At 48.5% G+C, this 20,666-nt stretch overlaps 1 protein-coding gene across 1 annotated transcript; it reads right to left on the bottom strand.

Moving 5' to 3' along the window:
- Nucleotides 1-3,479: 3,479 nt before the first annotated feature.
- On the bottom strand, nt 3,480-7,002 carry LOC144719201 (noggin-2-like). The gene has a single exon (XM_078595095.1). It carries the CDS (start codon nt 6,815-6,817, stop codon nt 6,113-6,115), a length of 705 nt encoding a protein of 234 aa, XP_078451221.1. The 5' UTR covers nt 6,818-7,002; the 3' UTR covers nt 3,480-6,112.
- Nucleotides 7,003-20,666: the final 13,664 nt, after the last annotated feature.

A 20,666-nucleotide genomic window follows, 5' to 3' on the forward strand; every position in this document is an offset into this window, starting at 1 on the left:
GTGCTTTTTCTGTAGGATTTGATTGTTTAAGTATGTGATGTTCAGATTTGTGTACAAATAACTTTAGGTGTATCTTGTAATTTTATTGTTTGTTGCGGTTGAACCCAAAGCAAGAGCCGAATGGCTCACAGGGTGAATCCTAATCAATTCAACTGAAACTGAAACACGTGGTTTCAGGCAAGAATACGAATCGCCAGTTTAACAAAAAAAAATAGCACTAGAAGTAACAACCGTCGGTTGAGCACCAACTTGCCCTGAGAGAGTCTTTTGCAAAGAGACCTCTGTGTGGGAAGTCATCAGATGGGCCTACCAGTCGTCTTTTAATCGTCAGCCAAGATCTCACCACGGCTAAACGAAGATCTCGCCTACGCCTCCGTTGCAACAATCCACGTGGCCTGCGCAGCGGCTGCTTGTGGTACACGTGAGATTTCACGGTTCAATCCCACGTCGTGGTAGTATGCCTTCCCTTTGTCGGTCGGCGCAAAAGTCCTAACTTTTTTGAGATAACTCTCTAAGTCCCCCGCCTTTTTTTGGAACTCTGAATTTTGCACTTATGTACTACTCATGCGTGTACATTGATACTATTATACAATATACGTTTAATAAATATTTGCGTACAGTCTATATATATATACGTTATGTTAATGCCCCCCGATCTACACTTTTCTCTCCTAATCATTAACCATGCATATTTGCGCCGTTTCACGGGGGGCGGCTGGTAACCCGCGAATATCAAGGGGTCGCTGTCCAACAATGACATTTGTTGCATCGCCTACTGCTGGCTCGCCGCATCGTGCACGCCAGAGTTGTTGTGCACGTCCACGCGTTGTCCAGCCTCAAACCTGCTTCGCAGACAAACGTCGTCTCACTACGGTGTCCCTTTTATTCATCCCCAGGTAAGGTATCTTGTGCCCACGAACCAGGGGATGACGCTGTGTGAGTGTGTGTGGTGAGTGTGGATCGCGGTGGCGCATTGCGCTACGAACCCGGCGACCCGAGTTTTATTCTCGCTCATTGCCAACATCGGAGACGAATATCTGACCTGGTCCTGTGCATCCTCTAGGTCGACTTGGTCTCAAATGAGTACTGTGTCTGGGGGGGTGATGAAGGCGGTCGCGCGCAGTGCTGGTCACACTCCTTCCTCGTCCGCCTTGCCGGCTAACAGCACTTGCCCTAACAGCCTGGGTAGGCTATACGGGGGAATCTTCGACTTTGTTGTGCTAAATGTTTGGTTTGCTGACACTGAATAGATATCCGTGTATTACTGTCTATTGGCCGTGCGTGTGTGCTGCCTGTGTGTTGTGTTGTGCGTGTGTGCAGCGGTGGTGAGATGTTAACCTACCTCGCCTGGTATACAGGCGGTCGTGGGCTCAATCCCGACCCTGACGCCTGTATATTTGGAGTTGGCGTGTTCTCCCTGTGGTCGCGTGGATTTTTTTCCGGGTCCTCCTGTTTCTATTGCTCCGTTTAGAAACTTCCGTTTTAGAGTACTTGGCTGCTATACATTTCCACATGCTAAGCTATTTCGTTGAGCTATAATTTGTGGCCAAGCTTCTAAAAATAGCTAAATAGCTCCGTGGGCCTTACCTGGTTAAATAAAAAAAAATGGTTTATAGTCGTTTTGTGTTTGACGGTATGCTGCCTGGTGTATATGAGCGTGTTTTTTTGTCTTTGACTGTGGAGCAGCGCCATAAAATGTTACGGGGTTATCTCCTTAGCCATATCTAAAAATGTGGGGAGTATTCGGACACCCCACAGTGCCTGCCATTATACTCCTTTTGAGCCATCCACCGATCAAACATGGACCCTAACGCAAGCCGCCTGTAAACCCTCACTCCAGCCGAGCTGCAGGCGGCGCTATTGGCTTCCGGTGTCCGAACGGACACGTTCTTTGGGGGGCACTCAATGCACACACACAGCGCTTGCCAAAAATGAACGACACACCTTGCTGATCTCGTCGTCCGGGAGCATAAACCACCACGCGAACTCCGGTCATCCTCGTAGCAGCGGCTCTTGGCTAACGAACAAAGTCGGTCACTGCATCACGCGTGTTCAGATGCGCTTCTGCGGCCATCTGGGGACGCTCTTCCGATATTAGGAAGCCAATGGAGCTTTGCACTTTTAAATGATCTAGATCGAAAGCTAATTTATTTAGAAATTATTTTTGGGTTTAGTTAGTCCTTCCCCGCACCTCCGCATTAGCGCGGTTGACTACATATGGTGCGAAATGAATGCACATGTTGTACATTACTGGAAGGCTACGTTTCACTCCTGCTCGTGGTTGTTGCAAATCTGAATTCCTCACGACACATTCCTGAGTTGACAAAATCATAATAATTACGCTTGTTTACCTTCATGACGAAAGCCTCATGACTGACTTTTTTTTTTCTTTCAAGAGGGTCCTGCCAACTTTATTTTCTTTTTGCAGTCGTGGGCAGCGATTGCTATGTCTATTCCAATTTGCGGAGTAATTCACTTCCAATCTTGATTTGATTGGAAGTGATGATGGTTGCTTGTGTTGCGATCGAAACGTCGTGATTTATCAGTTTTCTACCTACGTGACTTTACCGAAAGAGCCAAAGAGTATAATTCACTTCCGTTCATTTTACACATTTTAGAGGTCGCTACGCGCTGCACGCGCCGGATGATTGATAAGACGCGTCCCGCTTGACGTAGCGAGTGTGGATTTAGATTTTCAACATCGCGTGTGTTCCGCGCGACCCTTCGTAGTTCTATATCCAGTCGTCCGCACTGATTTATAAAATGATACGTAGGCGCAAGGTTGCCACCCGTCCTGGTTTCCCCCGGGATCGTCCTCTTGTCGAGATCGCTGCCGTCCTGGGCATGTTACGTCATCCCGGGACGTGAAAAGGTCCTGGTTTTTGTGACGTGGCGTCAAAACTAAAGATTATAATGATGCAGCCACTCAAGACCAATGCAACTTTTGCATGATGTTCTTCCTCTCTTCTCTTCGTGTGAGATCCTTGTTCCCATTTGTATGTCCCAGTTTCATTTTGCACTTAGGAGGTCACACACCTCACAGGTGTGTGTGTGTGTGTGTCAATCATCAGGCTAGTGCAGCGTGTAAGGTATCGAGTTTGGGGAAACCTTGGGACCCAAGCCGGCCAACTCCCCCCTCCATGATCACTACAATATATTATCCGGATTATAAGACGCACAGCAAACGTTTGGGCGGGGGGATGGGGGGGCTAGAGGGTGTGGGGGGGGGGGGGCTGGGGGGCTCGGGGGTGGGGGGGGGGGGCTTGGTGTGTGCGTCTTATAATCCGGTTGTCTGTGTGCCAACATGAAAACAAATATATTTTTTACTTTATTAACACGAGACACCAAGTCCTAGATGCGTCTTACTTTCCGGAACGTATTTGACTTGAGAAAATACGGGCGGTGCGTTTACGACCGCAGCAGCAGCCGCGCCCGCGGGTTGTTCACTCCGCAAGTCAACCACAGACAACCAAAGGAGCGGCCTGGGAGGAGTTTTTTTTTATATATATAACAAATACAAATAGAAGAACATGGTATACACGCTTTTTTATAATACATTTGCAACATAAATATTGCCATCCATAAAATAATCTGAATACTCTTGTTTACAAATAACACGTTGTGTTTATTATGTGTGTGTGTGTGTACTTTTAAATCAGTCTAAACCGATAGTTACACGTTTTATATTGAATAAATATGCATTTGCGTCATGATTTTTTTTGCTCTGTACAATGTATTTTTTTCTGCACCTTTTCACGGCCGTTACCGCTATGCACAAAAGGTCCGAGCCACCTCGAGCCCAGTACCGTTACATTCCAGACAAAAGTGTTAACTTTACAATAAAAACATTTTAATCCGTATCGTTATAAAAAAAATAATAATTTAAAGACGTTTTCTTCTTCAATCCACTGCTGGATAAAGTCCTCCTCCCCTCCTCCCACCCCGCGTATCAGCCATGGCGGCTATTTGACCATACTTCACCACGCTGGTCATTGCAGGGTTAATTGGTTGAAAGGTGATTTGGAGGCATCCAGGACCGGTTTGGATCATCGCTCGCCAGAGAAACCGAATTGGAATATTTTTATACTGGAGGAATACGATGAACTATATAAGACTCTTGTCACCGATATCCAGTCGGGGCGGGTCAGAACGTTACTACACCACCTTAATGTTATCCGTGAAACGGGAATCGAACTCTGATTATCGCGGGTGTTTGAGAGCAACCGTAACGCTAACCGTTCCGCCACCGCTCCCTGGCCAAGCCAAAATCGAGACTACACGAGTTGATTCTTTTCGTGGCGCATGTAATGCAATGGCACGACACGCGTGCGCGTCTTGTGCCACCTGGTTTACACAATCTTTTCAGGGTGAGGTTTCTGAACACATAGTAAACGACGAATGCACGTATCTCTCTGTTTTTTTTATGTACAAATACTTCTACGACATAAAAAGTGATACACATAAAAAATATATACTTTGTTAACGCCCGGGCATCTATCTAATAACGCATCGTCAGCATCGCCGTCGTCGTCCGTGTTATTTGTATAGACGCAGTGCCTGGTGCGTGTGATATTTATATGCGGTTCGTAGCGATGGTAAAATGAACGTCCTTTTTTAAATCCTTTATATTAAGTTCGCTTGCTTGCTTGCGCGCTTACGACCGTGCAAATCATTCGGTCGTTTTTAAACCCACTTCCCGTGATCCAATCGAGCTGACATTTTGCACACAGACTCGTTGTGCGTGACAATTTATTTTCGTGAAAGAAAATTCCAAAATTTTACACTTTTTAGGATTTTTTTTATATTTAATTACCAATTGCTTGATGGTGGCAGGCAATCATCTGACCCATAGGTGGCAGCCATCTAAAGCCAGAGGACGAGATGACTCTAGCCGCCCGTTTCAAAGACCAATGTGGGCTGGGTTGTGGCCCATTGAACACGCATTTAAAGGATTTATAGTGAAAAACTTTGTTTTTAAGGGTTAATTTTTCAACTCAAAGAGCATTCCGTAGAGTCTCGCTTTCAAGGAGGGTCCTGCAATTTACATGGGAGCAGAGGGGGGGGGTAACCCTCCCTAACTGCACGCACACAGCGTGGCTGCAGCCCACCGACTTGCTACACCGCGGCGAGAGGGCAGGCGTGAATCACGACCGCCACCACCACCGCTGACTCATCATGAATTATATACGCAGCGCCTCTTACGCATACAAAACCTCGCAGACGGTGATTTGCGTGAGCTTGTGTGCTTTGGGAGTCGCCGTGGAGTCGGTCTAGGGCTGGGGAACGGGGATGCAGGAGATAGCAGCTTAGTAACGGATTCTTGAATCCATGTGTGTGGAATTTGCGTGTTTTTTTTGTATTACCCCCCCCCCACCCTCGCTATGCGTGGTAGGGTATTAACCTACCCACCAGGGGTATTGCGGTTTCCTCTCATGTGCAGCTAAATAGGAGGAGGAACACACCCATTATGTCTACCTCGGAGATGGGAGTTATGAAATCGGTCTGTGTGCTACCATGTTCTGAATGGATATTTGTGTTACATCGTGGGACTGGGATAGGAACGACCTGAGGAAGCCTTCGTCCAGCAGTGGATAGATCATGGCTCTACTGCTGATGCCAACCAATACGGAATTTGGCTAAACATCCTCACGTAGCAGCAGCAGTGGCGTAGCGTGGCTGGCAAGGGCCCTGGTGCAAGGAATGAGATGGAGCCCCCTTGCCCCTGTCCAATTTCCCCACTCTACGTCATCCGGCCCCTCCGGCCCGTAGGGACCCGATGCAGTTGCGCACCACCTGTACACACTTGTACACCCAGTCGACGGCTACTCCACCTGAGCAAGACCCTCCTGAAAAGGAGTCTCGAGACTCGGCGAGGCTTTCCAGGGTAGGTGGTATTTTGACGACGAACGTCCGTGATGTAACATTTATAATTAGTTCTGTAATATTCAGGCATTCGTTTCTCATGGAATATTTTCTGCCCCCCCCCCTCCCCGCCAACTCCCTTGCCCCCGGGGGAAATATTTCCAGAGCTCGGCCCCAGATCAGCTCCGGCTTAAATGAAGCAGCTCCTGGTGTAGTTGTTGTCATTATTATTATTACTACAGGGCTGCTCTCAGCAGGCGCAGCGGCACTCGGAGATGACGGGGTACTGAATGTGTATCCACGCGCAGTACTTCTGCCTGCCCCATCCCTGGCAGTGCCACCGCAGCAGCGTCTTGCTCGCGGACTTGAAGGGCTTGCAGGCCATTCCCTCCGGAAAGGAACACGACCTCCCATTATAGCAGCTTCCTTCCTTCACGAACCTCGGCCAGAAGCGCTCGCCTAAGTCTTTCCATGTGTACAGCACGGGGCAGAACGTGTAGGACCACAGCCACTGCAGGATCTTGCGGCGGGCCCTCTTGCCGATCTTGATCTTCTGGCCATGCGGCAGAACGCCGAGGTCCAGCCGCTTAATCTCGTTGGGCATCGATCCCGACGGCTTGAGGAGGAGGCGTCCTCCTCTCGTCTGCTGGCCAAGAGCGTCGCCCTTGGGCAGCGACACGGCCATAAACTCGGGGTCGAAGCTGGCGCCCAGTTTCCTCCGCAGCAGCTTTTCGTCCAGGTCCTGCTCCTTCGGGTCGAGCTCTGGGTCGGGGTTCTCGATGAGGTCCTTGACGGGTAGGTTGTCGCTGGGCGAGGGGCGGAAGTGCAGGTAGTTGCGACAGTGGCCCCGGTGCTTCTGCGAGCCCATGAGCACGGCGAGCAGGGTGCAAAAGGTCAGCAAGTGTCGCGGCAACTCCATGTTCAATGAGGCCCACTCCACACGACCACAGTTCATAGAGCCGCGGGCACCATAAATAGAGGAGTGGGGCCCGGCGCGTGAGGATATGGATCCTCCCTCGTCCGCTCGGAATAGATGGGGGGGGGGGGGTGTATGTCTTGAATGCCGGAATGTAGCGGTTTGCAGGGGTTGGAGAGGGGCGGGGCGGGGGGGGGTCCAACTTCACTGATTGCAGAACCGCATCGTGCTGAAAGCGCGCACGCAAATACACGCACGCAGACATTATCCCCGTTGTTTTAAGAGGAAGTGCTCTTAACGATAACAGATATGTGTGCAGGTGCCAGGAGGAATATAATCATATTATATCGTAGGATATGCAATCGATGGCGACGGCTATCATCCAGCAGTGGATTGATCATGACATGATGATAAAAGCAGCAGTGGTGACGAGGTGAAGCGGTGGTGCAATGGTTCGCGCGCGTGCTGGCGACCGAAACTTTGAGTATCGCCCTTGGGCTGGCTAACATATTTGAACCGGTCCTAAAACAACACCCGCTTAACCAACTCCGCACTGACCGCCGTGGTGAAGTATGGTCAAACTCTCCTCGTGACTCGCGGGGCGGGGGTGGGGTGCGTTAATGTAGCAGTGAATTGACAAATTGCTGTGTAAGTGAATGACACAATGTGGTTTTTTTTAGCGGGCCTGATTGCTGATGAGATAAAGGCGGGCGAAAGTGGCTCAGATTGCGTGCCTAAACCAATATTCACGGTTCAATTGCGCGGCCAAATATTGATTGCCGTGTAGACTATTTTTGTTACCGTAATCTTTGAATCTGAGACAATCCTGTCGGTGTGTTTTTGTGTGCGTTGACCGTTTTATGTTAAGACTCTCTAAAAGTAAGAAGCAACCCACACACTTGTGCTCGGTGTCAATATACAAATCTGTTCACACACACACAGGGCCACCAGATTATAAGACGCACTCAAACTTACGCTCTGCAATACAAGGGGGAATGAGTGCGCCATAATCAGGAGCATACGGTAATTAAAGCAAAACCTAACATAACATCAGATGCTTTCGCTCAAGCCCGCGTCATGTCAAAGGTAGAAATCGATTTTTCGTGCCACGACATTCTTCGACATGTTTCGTGTCCAGAGTGGGCGCATTCCGGGAAGTAACTCCCGTCAGATTTTAGAAAGCTAAGCGGTTTAAGCCTGCAAAGAGTGCTTTGATGGGTCACCAAGCATACTGTATGAAACAAAAACAGGTGTTATAGGTTGCTGCGGGGATACGTTGTCAGCAGAGGGCGGTTCAGCAAAATAATGTTGTACTGTACTATCTTCCCGCGTATATGCTCCCCAACGTGATCATCTTGCACTGACTAGCGGTGCTTGAGTATGGTAAAACAACCCCGGTCTTGATCCAGCAGTGGATTGACAGAGGGGGCTGTGCACGCATACTATGATTGCATCCTGCGCAGTAGTAGAGACGCGATGTGCGCGTTTACATCGGTAGTACTCCATAAGTCTGTCTTCCCATTTCTAATGCTAACGTGCAATTCCTCTACAATTTGTGCCGAGTGGCGTTTTGCAATTGTGTGCCAATTCCACCCCTGGCGTCGGTGTTCACGGGCGTGCTGCGTAGCGCTCACGTGGAGCGAAACGTCGGACATCAATCGGAAACAACACGTCGTCGTACTACCCGAAACCAACCGAGGTTTACGACGTTTGCGTTGTGTGATAAAAACAAATTACTCTGCATAATTGATCAATGGAATGAATGCCTCGTGTTTTAAACTCGCTTCAGCGATGAGTAAAACCGACACAATAATTGGTAGCGTTCCTTGACACTCCATTTGCTGGATGAAGACCTCATTTTATGGAAGTTGTTTGACAATTCTTCACCACACCGGTTTAGTGCGGGTGGTGTGTGTTAGGATGAATTCAGAGATGTTAGCCAGCCGTCGGACGGGACTCTAACTTAGGTCGCCCGAAGACCAGACGGTGGGGTGGTGGAGGAGAAGACCCAGGCCTGGTTAAGATTGTCCCTTGCCACTCTTAGACGTGGCCCCGGAAACTCATAAAGCAGATTCGTGGGATTTGTAGCGCGCCTACGCTTCTCCAAAGTGCTAATAAAAGCAATAGGTTTTAGCTCTCAATAAAGGCAATCTACAACGGACACGTGTTTTTTGTTCCGTGTCTCTCCGGCCGCTCGCTCACACCTTCATGGCACCTGTTGGCATAACGAATCCGTGTCCACGATACTTCCGTTTTTATAGCATGCGCTATTTCTAGATTTGAAGCTTTCGTGACTGCAAGGAATCATATTCTTAGGTTTTTTCGGTAAAGTCACGTAGGTAAAACATCAAAATTAATGAAAATAAAATAAAATAAAACAAAAATCACGACGTTTCGGAGGCAACACAAGTCTCCGTCATCAGGTGGGACCGTCACAGCCAGATTAGCTGCATCAAGTGTATATATACACAGTGTAAGAGGTGGGTGCGATGGACGCGGATAAAACCATGTGTTTTAGAAGGATACTTTAAACCGTAAACCTTTCTGGAAGCTTCTTCACCCGCTATCGACTCGAACGTCATACTTAATGGGAAGCGAACTACTTGGTTCCACTGATTTATCCCTGTGTTTTTAAATGTATGGCACAATTTTAATTGCATATTTGACGCGCCCTGCCCTAATTAGTGAAAGCTATCGACCTCAAATTAAAGTTTTGGGGTCTGAAATTTAAAAATACTGGGGTTTTTTGACGTTTCTAGCAATACGCGCAGACTCTGTTACACTTTGGCCAAATTTCAGATTTCTAACTTTTTTTTAAAACATTGTTCGAATTTAAATCGGTAACGCATAATTGTGTGCATTTATTTGATACAGGACGATGCTGAGCCGTAAATGACCCGGATATTTGCGGCGCTGTGAAGCGAGCGCTCGACTTTAAACCTCGCGAAACGTCAACCTATCATCCTTACGGGGTCGATAAAATTGGTACCACTCTGTGGAATGTCAACAGTGACCCTTCTACTGGGCGGTCATAACGACGCCAATTATATACCCATGCCAATTATTTACCGAGGGAAGCCTCAACAGAGTCTCCAAAAGTCGTGTTTTTGTTTCCCAGTAAGATCCTGTCACACTGGAATACTTTGGCCAATTGCACGCAATGAAAGGAGCAAAATGCAGATACAACCCACCAGGCAGTGCTCGGGGCTAGCACTCCAACGCTGCTCACAGATATATTCAATAATTATTAATCCATCACTGCATCGCCGACCAGAACGCGTTGTTAAGCCCGCGATGGTCGTTCGCTCACAAACGCCGCAGCAGACGCAGTTTCGCCACTCACCGTCAACGGCTCTCGCTCCGCTTCGCCACAACGCCACGTGGTTTTGAGTCGTATACACCGCTCCGAGTCGCTCAGCTCTGTCCTCGGAGACGGATCGTCACCATCATCATCACCACCATCCCGTTTCTCGCGGCGGAGAATGCGAACGATGTTGGATGTGGAGAGGGGTCGTGTGCAGGCAGCGTAGCTCGACTCCGAGTTATAGACATGCAGTCTTGTTATTACGAGAGAGGCAACACAACGTGCTTGGATATAGGGGACACGGAGCTCGAGACACGCGCACGCAAACCAATAGAGACGGAGGAGAGGTATAGGAGATAGAATGCAAGCAACGTGGAAGGAAACCGGTCAGGCTGTAATAGCTCGGCTCCGAGTTATGCGCGGGCAGCCAGCCTTGTTACGAGACCAGCAGCAACGTGCTTGGATTTGGAGACACACACACACACCACACACACACACCAGAGACTCGCGTAGAGGAGAGAGACCGAGAGATGAAGGAGATAGAGGGAGGAGATGCTGCTGCTGCTGTCACCGTGTCGAAAGGGCGCTCCTCCTCCTTAAACCGCGCTCCGCGGATCGCCGCCCCCTCTTATGGAGCAGCTTCTTCAAATAGAGGGCATGTGCAAAGTAAAACATGTTCTCCCTCCTGACAATCACTTTCACCGCCGTCCCGTGCGGCTGATTGACAGGGCTGGCTCCAAGCCTCGGAGCCTCCTCCAGGGGGCGGAGGGTTGGGGCAGTCTGCGGACCGGACTGTGTGTGTGTTCGTGTGTGTGCTCGTGAGGGTGTGTGTGTGTGTTCGTGTGTGTGCTCGTGAGGGTGTGTGTGTGTGTGTTCGTGAGCGGATGTGTAGCGGTGAGCGCGCTGCGCTACGAACCCGGCGACCCGAGTTCGATTCCCACTCACGGACAACACCAGTGACGATTATTTGAACCGGGATTGGGCCTCCCCTAGGACGACTCGGCCTCAAATGAGTACCTGGTGCGGTGTGTAAACATCGCCACTAGGGAGGCAAAGGCGGTCGGGCGTGGTGCTGGCCACCCACCCCCTCGTGTACCGTTCCGGCCTTCATAGGTGCTCGCTAACAACACTTCCACCTACAGTCTGTTAAGGCTACACGGGGGATTTTTGTGTGTGTTCGTGAGGGTGTGTGTGTGCTTGTGTGGGTGTGTGTGTGCTTGTGTGGGTGTGTGTGGGGTGTGTGTGGGTGTGTGTGTGTGCCTGTGTTCGTGAGAGTGTGGGGAGCGGGAGTGTAGCGGTTAGCGCGCTGCGCTACGAACCCGGCGACCCGAGTTCGATTCCCACTCACGGCCACCAACTCCAGTGACGATTGTCTCAAGCGGTCCTGGGTCTCCTCTAAGTCGACTCGGCCTCAAATGAGTACCTGGTGCGATGTTATAAATGCCGCCACTAGGGAGACAAAGGCGGCCGAGCGTGGCGCTGGCCACCCACCACCTCGTGTGCCGTGCCGGCCTTCATCGGGTGCTCGCGAACAGCACCTTGCCCCAACAGTCTGCAGGCTACACGGGGGATCTTTGTCTTTGTGGTGTGTGTCCGTGTCCGTGTATGTGCTCGTGCGTGTGGTGGTTGTTTTGTGGGTGGGTGAATTGTGCATGCATGCGTGTGTGTTCTTGTGGGTAGGCTATGGAATGGGTGTTTGTGGGTGAGTGGTTGGATGAATGGTGGTCGCAGATCCGTGTGTGTTCGGGTGGGGAGTGGCTGTGTGTGTGTGCGTGGTGCTGCCCGACCCCCCCTCGCGTGCCGTACACTTGCCCCAACAGCCGGTTAAAGGCTATACGGGGGATCTTTTCCTTTGTGTGTAATGCTGGGGAGCGGTAGTGTAGCGGTTAGCGCACTACGCTACGAGTTCGATCGCAGCTCACGGCCAACACCAGCGACGATTATCTGAACCAGTCCTGGGCCCCTTCCGCCAGGTCGACTCTGCTTCAAATAAGTATCTGGTGCGGTGTGTAAACATTGCCATTGGGGGAGACAAAGGCGGCCGGGCGTGGTGCTCGACACCCTTACCCCCTCGTGTGCCGTGCCGGCCTTCAATGATGCTCGCTAACAGCACTTGCTCCAACAGTCTGCTTGTCTTTGCGGTGCAGGCCAAGGGCTGTTTGTTTGTGGGTGACTGCTGGTGGATATGTGGTGAGTGTACGCGTACATGGATACACACAAACACGATCCCATAATTAGCCTTACAGTCGGCGGCGCCAGTGATGTTTGCGAACACCTATTAAGGCTGACGAAAGGCACACGAGGGGGTGGTGTTTTGAGCACCACGCGCGGCCGCCTTTGTCTCTCTCTTATGCTGATATTTAGACACCGAGTCGGGTACAGTACCAATTTATGGCTAAGTCGACCTACGGGAGGTCCAGTACCGCTTTCAGTTATTGGTCGCGAGCTGGAATGGACGGGCCACTGCGCCACCGCTCCCCACCTACATAACAACACACAAAGACAAAGATCCCCCGTATAGCCTTAACAGACTGTCGGGGCAAGTGCTGTTAGCGAGCACCTACATAACAACACACACACGTCAACACACACACACACGCGCCTCTCTCTCTCCCCTGCCCAGAGCTGCCATAACTTACAACACGACTGCAGTCCACTGAAGTGACCCAACCCCTGACACAACACCCATGGCTTCCCCTCCTCCACCCCAACACGTATCTCCCTCTCCTCCACCGTCCTCCTTTCCCAAGCAGCAGAAGGGAGGGTTCCTCTTTAAAAAAAAAAGTGCACAATGATGCTGTCGCACAACCACAACAGCAGCAGCAGCAAGTTGACAAACGAACTATTGAAGAGGGGGCTCGGAGGGGGGGAAGAGTCATTTAACAGCAGTAGCAGAAGTTTTTTTCCCCCGTGGTGGGGTTAAAGAACAGAATTGGTGGAGACCGAACGAGACGAGACGCGGCCGGTGTGCGGTGTTAAACAGCCGCAGCAGCAACAGCAGCAGCAACAGCAGCGTTTGTTGTTGATGGATGAATGCGAGACGGGGAGGTGTTTTTATTTTTTTTTGCGGAGTGAACATCAACGGACGAAGCCTCAGCAGCAGTGGCGGTGGCGGCAGAAGCAGAAGCATCATCGTCCGTGCCGTGGCACAGACGTGCGCATACCGCGGGCCTGGCGACGAGACCCCCGTGACGACCGTAAACAAAAAAAACCCGGGGTCTCCATTCACAGCGGTGCCCCCCCCCCTGTCCTTTCTCCCCCGTCCCCTCCCCCCCCCTGTCTTCTTCACGTGGAGGCATCGTGGTCGTCATCTTCATAAGCGCCGCCGACACCGATCGCCACCCATGCAGCGCCGTCGTCGTCGGCACGCTTTAAGTTTGCTTGATAACCACCTGTGCTGTAACTCTAAAGTCACTCACTAACGTGCCCCCCCACCCACCCACCCAATTCGCTCGATCTTACTCGTTCAGGCATTCTATTAATCACTTAATGCATTCACTCGCTCGCTCGCTCGTTCGCTCACCTATTTACGCTCAGTAGCCACCCACGCGCCAATCACCCATTCGGTCGCGTCGACTCACCCACGCAACACGTTTTGACTCGCTCGCTCGCTCGTTCGCTCGTTCATTCATTCATCCGCGAGATTATTCAGACCGTCGTTCATTTCGTAGTGAAATCATCCACTCGCGGGACTCCTCGCTCATTCACTTAACCACTCGCATTATTCACCCCCTTGTCACTGATTATTTTCACACAACTCAGCCACTTATTAAACGTTCAACCATTACGCACTAATTTGCTCTCACCAAAACCACTCGCGCTTATTCGCTCGTCAAAATGTCCTTTGTTTATCCAGTAACGACTCGCGATGTTTAAAGGCTCGTTTTTTGGAGGGTCCTACTTTTAAATACTTGTTCAGTTCCACGAGCGTTGGGGATGTGCTCAACTCTGGCGTACTCGGAGAAAACCCGGACATAGGCATCCAGTAGAGCCTACGGAAAAAAAGTGTGACCGTGTTTTTTGTGTTTGTATTTTTTTTAATTACTCCAAGGTGTCATCTTCAATACATATATTTATATGGCTGCTCGTTTTCAATGTGTTTTGCAGTGGTAACCAGTCGTTGACTCGTTATAAGTGGGGCATATTACACCTCAAGTAACACATCTTGAAGCTTAAACGAAAGTAAAGCAGTAGGGCGCTCGCCATGCGGTCGTCTTGTCAGAACATTGAATTTGTCATCGATTAAACTTGAACGGCATCCTTTTTAAATCATAGAAAAAAAAATAGTTGACATTTTCGCTTATTTTTAGGTGTACATTTTCAATAGTTTCAAGTTAAATCTGCTCATCTCTGGCGCACAGTGGACTCCCGTTTGAATTCGGGCGCATACTAAATAATTAACGTATCATAAGAATAGGTTTTTCCCCTTTTTTTCTGGCAACAAAACTGAAACGTATTCTTATATTTTGGTACTGGCAAAGGAGGTCCCATGATGTAAAATGAACGTATCAGGAACGACGTCTGTCCAGCGTCTGGACGAAGTATCGTGTGAAACAAGCGAGTGACAGTGGCGGTAGCAGTAACACGTGGCAGCAGTTTCAACTTAGGGTTATCACCTGAAGGCCGACGAAACAGAAGTGCCTGGGGCCTACAATAACCCTTTTCCGGCCCTGGGGTAACACTCCCAGCTCCGCCCGGATACTCAACAAATCCTTTCCTGTGCTCCCAGTGCTCCTGGCTATTGCGCATCCCAAGCATGCAACACCTGATATACGATACTATTTGGTTCTTTCGGTAAAGTCACGTAGGTCTAAAATGAAATAAATCACGACGTTTCGGGCGCAACACAAGCGTCCGTCATCAGGTGGGAAATCTTGTGTGTGTTGCGCCCAAAACGTCGTGATTTATTTTATTTCTACCTACGTGACTTTACCGAAAGAACCAAAGAGTATGGATTCCTGCAGTCACGAAAGCTTCAAATCAAAACCTGATATACTGTCTTCTCAATCAATCTCTCTTCCAGGCTCAATCTTAGTGACTGGGTCACCAATTATTCGGTTTCACCAACTCGACCGGTCACCCATCCACCCTGTTCACCGATCAATCCTTAATTCGCCCACCAACCCATGAATGAGCTTACCTGCTCGCTCACCACGAGCACCAAGCCTACACATTGAAGCAGCTTCGAGTGGAGGAACGAGACGACTCAACGACAACGATTAGAATTGATAGCCTACTCTTAAATAAATCTCGAGTTACTAAGTTCCCGGATTTAAGTATCCTGCTTGTTGCACATCTGTATAATAAGGCACATGAACAGCCCTCAGTACTGTTAACAATCATGCGAATTATTCATCCAGAAAAGCCTCGCCCGAGTCTCAAGTGTCCTTTTCAACAGGGCCCTGCATCAGGATGCTTGGCCAATCTCAAAATGCAATGTTTGCCATTTACGGGTGACGAAACTGGAGAACCAGGGGAAACCTCGCCACGCGTCAAGGGGGTTGATGCTCAGCATTGCCATCTACTTGGCCCCCTCCATAGCCGCACACCCATCCAAGTAATAACCACGCTGAAGTCTGCTTAGCTTTCCAACAAGCGACGAGTGCGGCGCATTTAGGAGGGCGATTTGGCCCGATTTTAGCTACTCTTCTCTACCGCCAGACATCTCGCTGTGATTTTTCACCTGACGCAATTGTTATAGTTGGACGTCAAAGTGGAAAAAACCTTCTTTGGATGATTGAACATTGTGGAAAAGCTTGCAAAAATGTCTTTTACATTTGTTAATACGTGCAAACAACCCCCCGTATGCTTTACCCTATACGTGTATGCCATTTGAAACATGCAGATGTGATCTAAGTAGTTCATGTATTGGGTTATATAACGTGAAAAGTTGCTAAAGAAAAAAACCGAAACGATCAAATTTGCCAAACTATCCCAATGTTTTGGGGCAGCCACGCTCCAGCTGCGCCCAGTGCATTGTGGGTGGTTCCAAGATGGCGTGCGCTGCGCAGTAGGAGGGCAGCAGTATGACAAAAAAAATGTCTTTGGGTCTTTCGGTAAAGTCACGTAGGTGGTTCAAAGAAAATAACAAAAAACTACGACGTTTCGATCACAGCACAAGCGATCGTCATCAGGAGGAAAGAGAAGGATAGCTGCTCAATGCAGACTGTTTTCCACCCGACTTTGGCACAGATCGTATCCACCGAAATGTCGCAAGTCCATAAAACAGTCTGCGTGCAGCAGCTATCCTCCTCTTTCCTCCTGATGACGATCGCTTGTGTTGTGATCGAAACGTCGTAGTTTTTTTAGTTATTTTCTTTGAACCATCTACGTGACATTACCGAAAGACCCAAAGAATATGAATTCCTGCGGTCACGAAAACTTTAAGTCAATAAATAATAATAGGTGTTTAATATTTCTGGCAATAAAACAGGAGGTGTTCAGATGTCCAAACACCAAATAGAAACCTTTTGCAAGGAATCATGTCCGCATTAACCACACGTACTTGTGGTGAACATGCAAACAAACATGCTCTGATAATAATGTTACATGCATTGTCTTGGAAACTGAATGATCTGCACCACAGACGGCAGCCTTCTGTCGGGCCCAGTCTCACCAAGTGTCAGACCAGAGAACGACGTGAAAAGTCGAACAGTACAAAGGCAATGCACGATCAGGGCATTCATAGCTTCGGGATGAGCTTCTACAAAATGGACCTTTTTTCCAGTATCAAAGTATGAATAAAAATTATAATTAGTTTTACCTTTTCTGGCAATAAACCAGTTGTGTTAAGATGTGTAAATACGAAATAAAAAACCTTTTGCAAGGAACCATTGTTTGACCATATGAACACCTGTTTTATCGCCAGAAAGGGTAAAACATATTCTTATTTTGTCATACTTTGATACCGACAAAAATATTCGTTGTTGATGTTCTTCTGAAACCGAATTATAGATAGCAAAGCAGCTGCAATGTACGGATCGGTTGTCCATACGTGACTTTCGCACACAAGCAAAGTTGTTTTTTAGTGCAAATAAGATGCGTGAAAGTGGATGCACCAAGGTAGCTTCTGCATACAGTTCTAAAGAAGGCTGCATATCACGCGGTTGGCGTTTACTCAATTTATATATATATTTTAAGAATTACATGCAGGCTCACCATGAATGATCCCCTTACGCATGACACACACGCAGTATTATTTGACGTTGATCCAACAACGTTCCATGTTTACTGTTTTTTTTTTAATCTTAACTCTCACCACGTCCAACCCCTTATTTCCCCGTGGCGTGTGACTTTGGCACGGATTGTATCCACCTAAATGTCGCAAGTCCACGCTGGCTGGCCCTCTTCCTCCTCCCCGTAGCGCTCCACCGCAGTTGCCTTGGTTGCATCGGCGACCCGCTCACGCCGTGCACAAAGTGGATGCTGTTTTGTATGTATGTGGGTTTTTTTGTTGCCATTTGATGTTTCAGCAAAAACCCAAATTTGGGGAGCGTGATATTGAATCGCAGACGGATACCCAGGGCCTTGGCGACCAACACGCAATTATGAGCATACTGTCTGGTTTATTATTCTATTTATGTTTCGCAACATCGTGAAACAATCCCCGACTGTTGTGCGGCAATGTTCATCACGCTCGAACTCGTGTGAGTGTTGGCGACGTGCTTTGTGCGCGTTTTAATGTTAGCGGTTATGATGATGATGGTGGTGGTGGTGGTGGCGTATTTTTGCATGATAACTTACATCCCGTAATTACGGTGCAGATCATCAAATCGCGTGGTCCGTTACCTTTTATTCACCAGTGCAAATTTAGAATATTTTCTCTTTTTTTAACGAACGAGTTTTTTTGGTAAACTTACAATAACACTTTCTGTTTCAGACATATTCATGGCTGCTTTAGTTTAGAGATCGTCTTTTGCATAGCGTGCGGACAAATAAACGCGTTACATGTGCTCACAATCTTGAATATTGTTACACGATTAATCACCGAGCAGTGGAGGGAGGTGATCGGCCAGTCAGTCCTCGACAAACTTCCCTCCTGCCAGAGAAATGTGGGCAGAGCGATAGGGGCGAGATCCATGTTTATGATCATTTTCCATAATTAGTCATCAACTGCACTACAGTTTAAAAAAATATATAATAAGAGTAGTACAAAAATAAACATCTACCACAATGACATAAGATCCAAGTGTCGTTATGCTCATAACAACTGTTGGCAGCCCTGTGCACATAGTGGAAATTTCACATCGTTGGGGTGTGGGCCAAGACCTCAATAGCAGAGGTACTGTCCATTTTGTACATCGAAGTCAGCTCAAGCTTCTGTGTAAGACACGTGACTCGTGTGTGGCCACGCCCACTCCGAATCCCTCCCCTCCCCCTGTGAAAACAGACGCTGCTGCGTGCAGAGTCGATGCCCTTATGTAGCCTCTTCCTCCCCAATCTTCATCGTCGCCGGCCCTTTTCTCCTGGTTTTACTATGCCCTTTTATTTCCCATTATTTGTCTATTCTCTTCACTTTCTCATTCCCCTTTCAATGCGTTATATCATTGACTCTACTCCTGCTTTCCTGTGGCGTGCCACGGGTGAAGAGTTGCTCGTTTCCCAATAATTGGTAACCGTTTTATTGACCTTGGAAGAATGATAGCAGAGGTGTGGACTCGAGTCATGTGACTTGGACTCGAGTCAGACTCGAGTCATGAATTTGATGACTTGCGACTCGACTTGGACTTGCATAACAATGACTTTGTCCCACCTCTGAATGATAGGCTGAGTAGACCCCGACTGGGATTTTAACTTGCAGCCTTCCAATTCTTAGTCAAGCACACCACTACAGAATCACCACCACCACCACCACACCAGATTATATATCACCACCATTTACAGATATTTATCAATCCACTCCGCACACCTTTCAGTCATGGGAATTATTTTGTAAAGGGCGTGTGCCCAGGACTGGTTCGGACACCACACGCCAATTATGTTGGCCATGAGTAATCGTGCAGTACACTAATGACTGCTCCACCTCTCCACCCTCATATATTCTCTACATTATGATCATAGATCCTTATCCAAAGGGGGGGGGGGGAGTGCCCAGGCTCACCTGCTATCCGTTCCTGGCCCTGGAAATGAGGCCATAGTGGTGGTAAGACGGCTGATTATGGAGCTGTGAGCAGAGTGGGCTGCGAAAGGGGGGGCAATGCACGGCTGAGTGTGGATAACGTAGAATTGATTGCAAGCACCACGGGAAAAATACAAACACTACCTTGCAATTGGCTAAGGGGCGATCATAATAACGCAAACCTTGCCATTTGTTCAAACCTCATGCTTGCCGAATAGATGGAAAATTCCCCGAGGGCATTACACGCAGCATGCCACATCGTGCATAACCGAGAGCACAGTATATAGATTTAAATTTTTTTTAATGTTTTGATATTCATATATTTTTTATTGCAGCGTTTTAATATTTGCAAATCATCTAGAAATTTGCAGTAATTAACATATTTTTTTCTAAAAAGTATGACTTATTATACATGTTCATTTGTGAACTTGATACCCTTAAATTTACTTCCATTTATATTCCAATTGAACTATCAGAATCACGTCATGAGATGAAGACACTTTCATTGTAAACGCTTGCAGCTAATAGTGCACTACTTTGTGTCAGATAATACCTGTCGAAGATGATTGGAGGTGCAGATTCTTCAAATGGATATCAATATCGACACTAGGGGAAACGCCCTTTAATGTCGTATGAAAGTGCATTGTCACACGTCAATCACACAGATTTTTTTTTAAATATCCAAGTTGAAATGTAGCCAATTAAAGTGACAAATCACAATTTATATTTGATTTTTGTGCAATAATAAGTGACCGGCTTGAGACCATCAACTCGCTACAATTGAGAGCTATGTTTAAGTGCGCCATGGTGGCGAGATGTTAACTACCTCACTTGGTACACAGGAGGTCGTGGGTTCGATACCGACCCTGACGCCTGCTATATATTTGGAGTTTCAGTGTCTCTCCCCGTGGTCGCGTGGATTTTTCTCTGGGCCCTCCGGTTTTTTCCCCCTCCACATTTAGAATCAACGTCACGCGTTTAGAGGATTTGTCTGTTATTAAAGTCCACGTGATGATGAGCCAACTTCGTTTGGCTATCATTTGTGATAGCCAGGTCGCTTCTGAAGCACATTCCTGCGGAGGGAGCTGGTAGGAACGTTGGGTTGCTCGGTCAATGGCCAGGGTCAACGGCGGCGTGGTGTATTCCGCAAATATGGCCGACTGTGAGGGCGGGCACAAGCCGGCGTGAGTAGGTTAAACGTTTAAGGGTACCAGGGGGTGACCAGCCCCTCCCCACCAAGCCCCACCCCACCCAGCCCCTCCCCTCTCCACCCAGCCCCACCCCTCCCATTTTTGGATGCACAACGGACAGACGGACGGACACAATAATCCCGTGTGGGCTGGTGTAATCAGGAGGTTCCTACCAGTAAAAGAGCTACATAGCTCAGTCGGCCTTACCTGGTAAAATGTAAACAAAAATCGTGGACAGAGTCAAACCAAAGATCTCGGCAGTGGTGGCTCAGTGTT

This window comes from Lampetra planeri, chromosome 5 (genome assembly GCF_965212315.1).
Source record: "Lampetra planeri chromosome 5, kcLamPlan1.2.h2, whole genome shotgun sequence".
In the NCBI taxonomy this organism is placed as follows: domain Eukaryota; kingdom Metazoa; phylum Chordata; class Hyperoartia; order Petromyzontiformes; family Petromyzontidae; genus Lampetra; species Lampetra planeri.